This window comes from Mytilus edulis, chromosome 8 (genome assembly GCF_963676685.1).
Source record: "Mytilus edulis chromosome 8, xbMytEdul2.2, whole genome shotgun sequence".
In the NCBI taxonomy this organism is placed as follows: Eukaryota; Metazoa; Mollusca; class Bivalvia; order Mytilida; family Mytilidae; genus Mytilus; species Mytilus edulis.
Window position 1 is genome coordinate 6,426,017 of NC_092351.1, and position 13,503 is coordinate 6,439,519.

General features: G+C 30.4%; 1 protein-coding gene across 1 annotated transcript in view; it reads left to right on the forward strand.

Annotated features, from left to right (window-relative positions):
• The first annotated feature begins 2,046 nt into the window (after positions 1 to 2,046).
• LOC139484666 (vascular endothelial growth factor receptor 1-like) overlaps positions 2,047 to 13,503 on the forward strand; it is a 62,712-nt gene continuing 51,255 nt past the window's right edge. The window contains exon 1 of the mRNA XM_071268516.1: positions 2,047 to 2,216. Within this exon, the coding sequence (XP_071124617.1) occupies positions 2,141 to 2,216 (76 nt within the window). The 5' untranslated portion in view covers positions 2,047 to 2,140. The remainder of the gene's footprint in view (positions 2,217 to 13,503) is intronic.

Here is a 13,503-nt window from a genome sequence, read left to right on the forward strand (position 1 = left end):
TGTTAAGCCTTTCAATTGATATTTTATCGTGTGTTTTTCTATGTTGTGATGTTATACTATTGTCTCAGAAAAGGGGAGAAGGTTTGGTACCATTAAAACGTTTAATCCCGCTGCAAATGTTTGCACCTGTCCTAAGTCAAGAATATGATGTACAGTAGTTGACGTTTGTTTATGTAATTTATACGTGTTTCTCGTTTCTCGTTTTTTTTATATAGATTAGACCGTTAGTTTTCCCGTTTGAATGGTTTTACACTAGTAATTTTGGGGTCCATTATAGCCTGTTGTTTGGTGTGAGCCAAGGCTCCGTGTTGAAGGTCATACATTGACCTATAATGGTTTACTTTTATAAATTGTTATTTGGATGGAGAGTTGTCTCATTGGCACTCATACCACATCTTCCTATATCTATATAGGATATACATTTTTCAAAACTTCATAGCAAAAGTGGTACAGTTTTAGTCATAAAAGGAGTTCCTAATGAAAATTGCATTGTCGATATTTACAGAGATGCAACCTAAAGTTATTTATTATTATATAGTTTCTTTATCTTAAATTGTTGCTTTCCGTATGTTGACATGAGTAAAACTAGACGTGAGGTATATGTCAATAAGTCAACAATTCAACGACAAGAATAATAAAAAGACATCTGGATGACAACAGGCAGCGTCTGACAGTAGACGGGTGTTTTTATATTTTTATATTCTTGCATCCAATATGTACGTATTATTTCCTAGAAAATCTTGCTAAACTTGAGTAAAATATGCTTTTTTGTGTTGTGTTGGTTTTTTTTCTCTTCTTGTTGTTGTTGTTTTTGCTTTAACTGTGTGGGTACGTGTGGAGGGGGTTGGGTGGGGGCGGTTATTATTTCAAGAATTTCAATATTATAATTTTTCTAAAAGATTAATAAGGCATCGTTAATAAAATTAACGGTATCAATTTTCTTGCACCAGATGCGCATTTCGACAATACATGTCTCTTCAGTGATGCTCGTTAACCATTATGAACTTAGAAAGCTTGAAAAATAAAATTGAGAATGGAAATAGGAAATGTGTCAAAGAGAAAACAACCCAACCATAGAGCAGACAACAACCGAAGTCCACCAATGGGTCAAAATAATACATACCTGTACTTCCTATAGAATTGTTGTTTTGGTGAAGACTACCCTTTTTGAATCGGTTTCAGGGAAAATATTCAAAATTTGACATATTTATCAACCAGTTTAAACTGGTCACTACGATATAGTCAATGGGACTGAAAATGGCGTTAAATACAGACAAAAAATATATTTCAATCAATTCCTCTTACCTACTTACATTTCTAGTAACATGGATGGTTATAAACAACCACACTGTAAAACTCATATGGGGTTGGAAGGCTTAGTTTTTGTCAATACACGGTTAGAAGTGGAGTTATCCCCCTTTGTTAAAACAACACGGTGTTGATGAAAAATGTGTAAGATTTCAACAGACGAAGGCATTGATGATAAAAGATTGAAATACATTCATAAAACACCATATACTGTAAAAGCTTACAATTTGTTATTGGTTGCATTTATTTTCATATACACCAATGTTAGTAGGTTTTTGTTATATATATAATCAATATTGGAGACTTGATCACTGTGATAGGCCACTAGTCTAAATACCACATGTTAAGATAGTCGCCGGTAAGATAAATTCCTTACTCCGTGTGCTAGCGACCTTATACGATGAAGAAGGGATAAGTAAATTACATATCTGGATTCGAGCTTCGCTCAGACCCGATATATAATTGGTATTTACTATTTACTATATAACGTACAAAGAATAGCACACAATGTAACTAGTAATACTTAAGACAACATTCTTATTCAAATATAATAAAAAGTATCATATAGGAGAAACAGTACTTTTACAATATCATTTCACTAATTTTTTCGGAAGGAATATGTAATATAAATGACATTTTTGAAGAGGGAAGTATTTTTTCATTAGCCTTTGACCTCTTGGTGACGGAAATTAAACCTCTTGAATATTTCATAAAACTTTAGAACTTGACCAATTGATCAAATAACTATTTAAGATATATGAATGGACGTACTCACTGGTGAAACACTCTTGTAAACTTTACATCGCTTGAATTTGTTTTTTTATACAAGGAAATGAATTTAATATACACAAAATGTTTATGGTTTCTGATGATTTGTTGGACAATAATAGTAGATACATATCAGAAACGTAAGTTATAAAACACTTTATGTCATTAGTATCATTGTATTATCATTTAGTAAACGATATATCAAGATAAATTTGATGGAATATCTTTTTCTATGAATAGACTTTAAGACAAATTCCTTTGGGTTTTGTAGTCGTATTGAAATACGTGCAAACGTTGATTGCAGGGTGGTAAACACTTTACATTGAACTGGTAAGGACAGATTATGGCCTCAAATTTCAAGTTTCATTTGATAAAAGATTTTGGACACTTTTTAAACTCTTAAGTGTCTATTGCAGTAGATTCAATCAGTTTATGTGAAAGATTTTTTACTGATTAGTCATTAAAAACGCTCCGGTTCAAGTTTGGATATGAAAAATCTATCAAATATGCCAAAAAATGTCACTTTTCATATAGTTTTTGTCAAAAATGAAAGTGGCAGCATCCGTGTTTATCTTCAACCTCTATAATGTTATGTATTATCATCAAATACAACTTACATTCCAATATTAAGAATGAACACAAATGCGGCCACTTTCATTTTTGACAAAATCATATGAAAAGTGACATTTTTTGGCATATTTGATAGATTTTTCATATCCAAACTTGAGTTAATGATGCTAGTACCCGATATATGTGCGTTGTATGGAAAAAAAGCCCGTATTGATGTAGCAGAAGCTTCAACTTTCCAAAAAATATCTAACAGTTTACATTTTAACAATTTTGTAAAACTGCTATATTTTGGGGCCAAAAAGAAGCAGGTCCAGTTAGACCCTTTTTTGGCCCCAACATATAGCAGTTTTACAAAATTGTTATGTGTAAACTTTTAGCTATTATTGGGAAAAAAAGACTTCTGCTACATACAACTTGGCTTTTTTTGACAATACAATCTACACATATCGGGTACTAGCATTATTAAGTCATGCTAAATTACTGAAATATTCACAATTTTAGCATTTGAAATAAACTGTAGACAGTTTCCGTATTAAATGGAAGTAGCCGCATTTGTATTCATTCTTTAAAAATATTTTAGGGTAAGTTGTAATTGATGATAATACATTACAAATACAAAGGTTGAGAGTGAAAACGGATGCGACCACTTTCATTTTTTAGAAAAAACATCTGAAAAGTGACGTATTATGTATGGCATATTTGATAGATTTTTCCTTTTTTGATGCTTGAATTTGAACGTATTCAATGACTAAATCATTCAAAATCTTTCACATAAACTAATTGAATCGACTGAAGTAGACACTAGTGTTTAAAAGTGTCAAAAATCTTTTATCAGATGAATCTGAAAATTGACGCCAAACTTGGTTCTTACCAGACCTACTCCTTTAGCGCTCAACATACGGTCCTCAATTATTGACAAGTATTATGGAAAGGAAAACCAGATAAAGTGAAAAGAACAGTGGTTATGTCCGAACACTGTGATGGTGGTCCTAAGATGCCTAATATTTACTATATTTGTTTTAGTGTAAAAATGTCTTGGCTGTATAAATTATTAGACCCCCAAAATTACTCTCCTTGGAAAGTTTTGCTACTTAGTTATATACAAAAATTGAGGGGAGGGGGGACACAATTTTACATTTAATTAAAGAAGGATCGCGTTACTTAGCAAAAAAAGTCAATCCCTTTTGGCATGATATCCTGGTAAATTTTTCTAAATTGAAAAATAAGTTGAAAGTTGAAAACAATACAGATAGTCTGACCCACTCCATATGGCTAAATCCAAACATCTTATGCATGTTATGGATGGCAAGATAATTTTGAAGGGTAGATATATTGAAAATTGTATATTTTTTATCAATAATCTAGTGTCAGATAATAATACATTATTCTCATATGAAAAATTTGTAAAAGAGTATAAAAAAAATACAAATTTTGTAGAGTTTGATGGTATTTTAAGTGCTACTCCAAATAGAAGGAAAAGTATGATAGAAGGTAGTTCTAAACTAAATAATATTGAAATAAATTAGTAGATAAAGTTAAAAAAGAACCAAAATCTTTGTAAATTTTTCTGTAATTTATTTCTAGAGGATAATAAAAAAAATATTATCCTTATCTTCCCGTAATAAATGGGAAATAGACCTCAATATGAAGATTGGAATGCTATTTATTCCATGCCTTTCATTATAACCCAAAATTCGTTTTTACAAAATTTTCAATTTAAGATTGTTCATAGGATTCTACCATGTAATTCCTTTTTATTCAAATGTAAATTAAAAGAAACTGAACTAAGTACATTTTGTTCAGAAATTACAGAAAATATTTTTCACATTTTTTGGGAATGTAATAAACACAAAACTTCTGGTTTCCATTATAGATTGGATTAAACTTATGACATCATCTTGTCTCAGTGCAAAAGAGGTAATATTAGGTGTGGCTGAGGATTTTGTCAACAGTAACACTGTTAATTATATATTGTTGTTACTTAAATACTATATATACAAATGTAGATGTAAGAGCATATTGCCCACAAAATGTGGTGGGATAGAATATTTATAGTATTGGATTAAGATAGAAAAATACACTGTATGTTTCTTAACCCCTACACAAAAAATAAAAATGGATCAGAAGTGGCAATTGTTAGAAGCAGCATTTAATTTTAACAAAATCAATTTTAAAATCTATATCTATTATACCATTACGATTTAATCGATCTTACAAGTGTTAATTAACTATTTATACTTTGTGTCTTACACTGTATTATGTAATTTCACATGTTTCATTTTGAAAAATAAAATATTACCAAAAATGGTTGACAAGTATTCATACACAAGAAGGTTCTCTACGGATTACCAATGCCAGTAAGAAATAGACGTCGAAAAATAGCCAACAGTGCTGCAAAAATCAATCAAAATTTAAATAAAACATTATCCCAAACCTCTTTATTGGTGTAAACGAATGAATAAATAAACATATCTGCACACATCTGTTATAAACCAACAATTCCTAGTGAACAAAGTTATAAAATAATGTAGAGATTTATACTTTGAGCCAGACACTGTTCCTCTCAACTCAAATAGGGCAATAACATGGGAACTTTAAAACGCAGAATGAAAATCAGAACAAATATTCAATATAAACAATGATCGTTAATTACGACAACTAATGGCTTTTCTAAAATAATTGCCATTTGTTTTAGTCTATTGCGCTGATTTGTTTTGCTGTGCATATAGATTGTAATTGATGGGGGAAAGTGGAATAAAAGAATGGCCAATATAGTATTTTAAGGTTTACAATTTTCCTTTGTGCTTGGTCATTTCTAACTCCTGGAAAGACTTAGTTAAATCACTACACGTCCATGTGTAAATAAATGAATGGATGAATATCTTATTTGCATAAGCATACACAACATGCTATGGAAATAAACAGACAAGTATCTACAATATGAAGAAACCACAAATAGCATCTGATAAACAACAAAATCACAAAAGTCTCGATAATTTCTCAAGATAAGCATGTAGTGTTATTTTCCTGTTTAACGATATGCAGGAACTACTCTTCCGTTAACACCCATATATCACAATCACAGATAATTATCATATAATAATGAATAACAAAAAAGAGTAAAGTGCAATACCATACACCAGAGAGGGCTGTATTAATAACAATAATTTCATGATATTTATATACTTATACATATAAGAGTTACATACCGTTGTACTATGTTGTAATTCGAAAAAGTCAATTGAAACTATGGAAGTATTTCTCCCTTGAACAGGTTCATAATTGTATATTTACGTTTAGTTATTTTATCTAATTTAATAATTACAAGCTTTATAAATTCAATATCATTCAGTTTTTGTTATTAGTTTATTAAATACATGGATGTGTACATATAATTTCATTAATTTGTTTTGAAACGTTTATAATTATTATATACCAATATAAAGACTCCATCATATTTTCTTAAATATCATTTAGTTACAAAAAACTGCCTGCCAAGGTCATTAAATACTGCCAACACCACAAAATTAGAACGCGTGCATGGGAAGTAACGACATTGGTCCTGCTATTTGTAAAAGCATTTATTATTTTTATTTGGTGTATATAATTATGTCAGAATTCAAATGAAGCAGACACATTTCCTTTATACAGTTGCTCAACTTGATTCCTTAAAGACAAAAACATAAATGCTCTGACACCCTAACACAAACACACAAGATAAACACACGCACAAACTAAAAAGCACACCACCAACTTGCACTTTATTTCAGAAACTTTAAACTTATGTCTAATGCTTTAGTGGGAAATTATGATTAGAACCTATATATAGCATTTGAATTTTTATGAAAAAGACTTTATATGAAAATTATCTCCCTGCAATGACGAAATGTTGATAAAATTCATCAGAGTTACCTTACATTAATCACAAAGAGGGGCTAGCAAACAATTTTTGATTTGAGCTTAATTAACGTTTAAACAATTTTCCACTCAAACGAATGTTCAACGAACAACAAATTCTAAAGGCTTGTATGCGGACTCCGGCACAACCCCAAAATTATATAGCCATGAACATGTAAGTTTTCTTTAATAAAAAAAAATTGATACCCACAAAAAAAAAAAAAGAATCCATAGTAACAAAATACAAGGAATATTTACATTGAAAGACGACGTCCACAGCTTCCCCTTACTTTATTCAATTATAAGGACTTAGTTTTTATGTAAAGTAATGAATTTTGATGACAATAGATAGACATGCTAGATAATGTGATGCTTTACACTCAAGAACTGATTCTGAATAAAACAATATGTCAACTATGAATACCAAAGATAAAATGATATTTATATCTGGTGCAAACATAACCTAATAATAAAGTGAGAATAAAAATAAATTCTTTTTAACCACTTTAGCGCTTGACCTTGCGGCTTAAAAAAGTAAAATAACAAAAACAGCGAATTTTTAGGAAATTCGAAACGGAAAGTCCTTTACAAAATCAAAATATAATTTAACACATCAAACGAATGGAAAACAAATGTCATATTCTTGTCCTGGTACAGAATATCGATTCAACACCTCACCTTCAACTTGACTGAATTATTGAATACTTCACTGTTATTTTCATGTCCTACTATCATGATTTCATTCCGGTCTCACTGACGGATACGCTTTCATATATCAGATGCACTCCAAAAATACTAAATCATACGTTCAGAAAGTCTTTCTTCATAAAGAATAAAATAAAATTTATCAATAAAAATCCCTGAACAAATTACCCCTATTGTGACGTGAAGCGTGTGAATATTTAGATCGGATCTTAAGTCACCAGGTGAATAAATAAGATATACGAACAAATCAATTGCAGTGATGCATAAAAATTCCTTTCACTGATAGAACTAAATATTATGGGTAGAAAATGAACGCTTCCTTTTCCCCTATACTTTCTTGATTTGTGTTATACTTATATACAAACAATAGTTCTACAATTTACACACCTGGATCTTCTACGTGCCCATGCATGCGTTTCCCCTTGTTCAATGAACGAAAACTTTAGGTACCAATACACAATTAAAAGTTTAGTTTCGCATTTTAGTCATTTTGATTTTTTTTAAAATACGTTATAATCTTGATAACTATTTGTGCAATACTATTGATGTTTAGATAGTTGAAGAATAATATAGCCTTCGAAGTGGGTTTATATATGAACAGGTAGATTGTTTTTATTATTTTATATAGACCATTTTTCTGATTGGATTAATTGGAAATTAATTCCGAAAGCAGCACCGTGGTACGGTGGATGGTGGGAGAGACTAGTTGGAATTACGAAAACGACATTAAAAGAAGTGCTCGGGAAATCACAAGTAAATTCTGACGTATTACGAACAACTTTGATAGAAATTGAACGTGTAATCAACGATCGTCCGATTACACATGTGTCGTCCGACATCCGAGATCCAGAGCCGCTAATACCGTCACATCTACTGCAGGGAAAATATTATCGCAAGATAACAATTCTGATTCAGAGGTCCATTATTCAAAGTTTGATTTTACAGAAGCAAACAAACGTTACAACCATAAAGTAACTTTAATTGAACACTTTGCAAAACGATGGAGAATGGAATACCTCACCGGATTAAGAGAATTTCATTGCGTCGCCGGAGACCAAAGCGCACATGTGAAAATCGGTTCCGTCGTACAAATCATGGACAATTCACCGAGAATGATGTGAAAACTAGCAGTTATAGAAGATTTGATCACCAGGAATGATGGAGTAGTGAGAGCAGTCAAACATCGGACATCAAATTGATTGATTACCACGAGACCAATTGTGAAACTGGTGCCATTAGAAATATGAACTTTAATTGTTAAAAGTGTTTTTTCAATACCCTTTTATGAACAACACATGAACAGTTATTGCATTTTGCGGTACCCAGAATGTTGTGAATTAGTTATAGTTTCAGTTTAGTATTTTATACTCTTTTATTTGCTTAACGTTTTACCGCCATTTACGTAACAATAGGCCCGCAACGTCGTCACTTGCCGACGTCTCTTTGTATATCTTAGACTCTAGTAAAGCATACGAAACATTGAAGACGCTTTTGTGTTTACTCGACTTTATTATCGATACGTTCAAAACAGTAATATTTATATCTATTATACCATGATGATTTAATCGATCTTACAAGTGTTAATTGACTATTTATACTTTGTGTCTTATACTGTATTATGTAATTTCACATTTTTCATTTTGAAAAATAAAATAATTACCAAAAATTATTGACAAGTATTCATAAACAATAAGGTTCTCTACGGGTTACCCCGCCAATAAGAAATAGCCAACAGTGCTGTGTTAATCAATCAAAATTTAAATAAAACTTTATCCCAAACCTCTTTATGTGTGTAAACGAATGAATGAATTAAACATATCTGTACACATCTGTTATAAACCAACAATTCCTAGTGAACAAAGATATAAAATAATGTAGAGATTTATACTTTGAGCCAGACACAGTTCCTCTCAACTCAATTAGGGCAATAACATTGGAACTCTAAAACGCAGAATGAAAATCAGAACAAATATTCAATATAAACAATGATCGTTAATTACGACAACTAATGGCTTTTCTAAAATTATTGCCTTTTGTTTTAATTTATTGTGCTGATTTGTTTTGCTCTGCATATGAATTGTAATTGAAGGGGGAAGTGGAATACAAGAATGGCTAATATAGTATTTTAAGGTTTATAATTTTCTTTTTGTGCTTGGTCATTTCTAACTCCTGGAAAGTACTGAGTTAAATTAATAGACGTGCATCTGTAAATGAATGAATGGATGAATATCTTATTTGCATAAGCATACACAACATGGTATGGCAATAAACAGACAAGTATCTACAATATGACAAAACGACAGATAGCATCTGATAAACGACAAAATCACTAAAGTCTCGATAATTTCTCAAGATAAGCATGAAGTGTTATTTTCCTGTTTAACGATATGCAGGAACTACTCTTCCATTAACACTCATATATCACAAGCACAGATAATTATCGTATAATAATAAATAACAAAAAAGAGTAATGTGCAATACCACACGCCAGAGAGGGCTGTTTTAATAACAATAATTTCATAATATTTATCTACTTATATATAAGAATGACATTCCTTTGTACTATGTTGCAATTCGAAAAAGTCAATTGAAACTATGGAAGTATTTCTCCCTTGAACAGGTTCATAATTGTATATTTACGTTTAGTTATTTTATTTAATTTTAAATAATTACAAACTTTATAAATTCAATATCATTCAGTTTTTGTTATTAGTTTATAAAATACATTGATGTGTACATATAATTTCATTAATTTGTTTTGAAACGTTTAGAATTATTATATACCAATATAAAGACTCCATCGTATTTTCTTAAATATCATTTAGTTACAAAAAAGAACTGACCGTGCAAAGGCTGTATAGCCTGCCAAGGTCATTAAACACTGCCAACACCTCAAAATTAGAACGCGTGCATGGGAAGTAACGGCATTGGTCCTGCTACTTGTAAAAGCATTTATTGCTTTTATATGGTGTATATAATTATGTCAGAATTCAAATGAAGCAGACAGATTTCATTTATACAGTTGCACAAATTCATTCCTTAAAGACAAAAGCATAAATGCTGTGACACCCTTACACAAACACACACAAGATGAACACACGCACAAACTAAAAAACAGACCACCAACTTGCACTTTATTCCAGAAACTTTAAACTTATGTCCAATGTTTTAGTGGGAAATTATGATTAGAACCTATATTTAGCATTTGAATTTTTATGAAAAAGACTATATATGAAAATTATCTCCCCGCAATGATGAAATGTTGGTGAAATTAATCAGAGTTACCTTACATTAATCACAAAGAGGGGCTAGCAAACAATTTTAAATTTGAGCTTAATTAACGTTTAAACAATTTCCCACTCAAACGAATGTTCAACGACCAACAAATTCTTAATGCTTTTATGCGGACTCCGGCACAACCACCAAATTATATATCCATGAACATGTAAGTTTTCCTTAATGAACAAAAATTGGTACCCACGAAAATAAATGAATCCATAGTAACAAAATATAAGGAATATTTACATCGAAAGACGACGTCCCCCTTCCCCTTAATTTATTCAATTATAAGGACTTAGTTACCCATATTTACTAAGCTTATTTGAAGTAATGAATTTTGATAACAATAGATTGACATGCTAGATAATGTGATGCTTTACACTCAAGAACTGATTTTTTAAATAATTCAACTATGAATACCAGATAAAATGATATTTATATCTGATGCAAACACAACCTAATAATAAAATGAGAACAAAATTAAATTAATTTTTGACCACTTTAGCGCTCGACCTTGCGGCTTAAAAAAGTAAAATAACAAAAACAGCGAATTTTAAGGAAATTCGAAACGGAAAGTCCTTTAACAAAATCAAACTATAATTAAACACATCAAACGAATGGAAAACAAATGTCATATTCTTGCCCTGGTACAGAATATCGATTCAACACTTCACTTTCAACTTGACTGAATTATTGAATACTTCACTGTTAATTTCATGACCTACTATCATGATTTCATTCCGGTCTCACTGACGGATACGCTCTCATATATCAGGTGCACTCCAAATATACTTAATCATACGTTCAGAAAGTTTTTCTTCATAAAGAATAAGGTAAAATTTATCAATAAAAATCCCTGAACAAATTACCCCTATTGTGACGTGAAGCGTGTGAATATTTAGATCGGATCTTAAGTCACCCGATGAATAAATAAGATATACGAACAAATCAATTGCTGTGATGCATAAAAATTCCTCTCACTAATAGAACTAAATATTATGGGTAGAAAATGAACGCTTCCTTTGCCCTATATTTCTTGATTTGTGTTATACTTATATACAAACAATAGTTCTACAATTTACACACCTGGATCTTCTATGTGCCCATGCATGCGTTTCCCCTTGTTTAATGAACGAAAACTTTAGGTACCAATACACAATTAGAAGTTTAGTTTCGCATTTTAGTCATTGTGATTTTTTTTTTAAATACGAACGTTTTTGTGGAATACAATTGATGTTTAGATAGTCGAAGAATAATATAGCCTTCGAAGTGGGTTTATATGAACATTTAGATTGTTTTTATTATGTTATATAGGCCATTTTTCTGATTGGCAGTCCGTATTGTTATATCCGTACCATCAATAGGTCAAGACATTATTGTAGTGTTATTTGTTTTTAGAGATTTGACCCTTGATCTTTTCAATTCAATTTTATGGAAAACGAGGTGAATTGGATATGATTTTATTAACCCTTTGATAGATAAGTACCTATGGTTTTACTCTAATTGATTTAAATTATCCTCTGAACCATATTTTGGAGACTTTTGTGACATTTTCACCTCCCTTTCTGCCATATTATGTATCAAATACATAGATTGTTGACATGTTTTCACAAAACAAAAACTATTTCACCATTATAACTATTAGAAATCAAATTTATGGAGGCTTTTCTTTCCATAAATATACACATGCATAATACAAATATAAAGCGTTATTTGTTAGAAAGGAAGTGAAGGAAGGGGGTTAAAAAATATAAGTAACTTGATATTTGTCAATGATATAATAGATGACACTGGTTATCTATCTCAACATTTTATTTTGCAAAATTTAGACTGCAAGAATAATTGAATAGCAGAAATAAATATTTAAAAAAAAACATCCCAAAAGACTGGCTTCATATGTCAAAATATTCTGAGTGTTCTATTACAAGTATTGTCATTATTCCGAGAAAGAAACTGATCTGGAAAAGGTAATTACATTTAGGCTGCAAGCTTTTCAACAAACATATTATATAAGTTAATTTGTAAAGAGAAAACTGAACCCTCAATTAGTGTTAGCAAATGGATGCGTATTTTACAAAATATTGAGAAACTTAGTATTAACCAACAATTTTTTCATTTTTCATTATTTAGAAGAGAATAAGTTCAAAATATATAGATGGAAACTTTTACAATTCATATTATTAACAAATAAAGGCAACAGTAGTATACCGCTGTTCAAAATTCATAAATCGACTGAGAAAAAACAAAATTCCGGGTTACAAACTAAAACTGAGGGAAGCACATCAAATATAAAAGGGAACTACGACACCACAACAGAAACCCGACACTAAAATGTAACACACACAGAAACGAACTATAATATAACAATGGTCATTCTCCTGATTTGGTTCAGTTCAAACACGTATTGTTTAAATGAAAACAGAAGAATGACGGTCTTTGTAATGGATGTAACGAAGTGGAAGAATATAACCACTTTTTATTTCTTGTCGATGTTTTGAAAAAAAAAAATAGAAATGTATTTATGAGTTTATGATAGAATTGAATTAAAATTTTAGAGTATCGTTAAAGCAATAAGTCTTCGGATATACAAATATTGCCAAAAATTATTTTGGTCTGAATTATTTCCTAACAACTTAAGGTTTTTCTTTATACAAATCATATTATGTATCTAATCAAAAATTGACAAATTTAGATGTTTATCAAATTTTTGTTCAAGAATACTTTAAAAGATATAACGAAAATATAACAATGAAATTTAATCCATTACTGAAATAACTAAAAAGAATAATAGACGATTAAATAGATTAAAACATAATGCATAAAAATGTTGTACAATTGTATTTCAAGAAATGTGTACATACATATATATCAGCAGCTGAATACTAATCTGGGGAATCAGTGGAATATTACAGGATACATCAAGAAAAGCTTGGTTTCTTGAAGTAACAATGTCACAAGCATATTTGGTGGATAAAA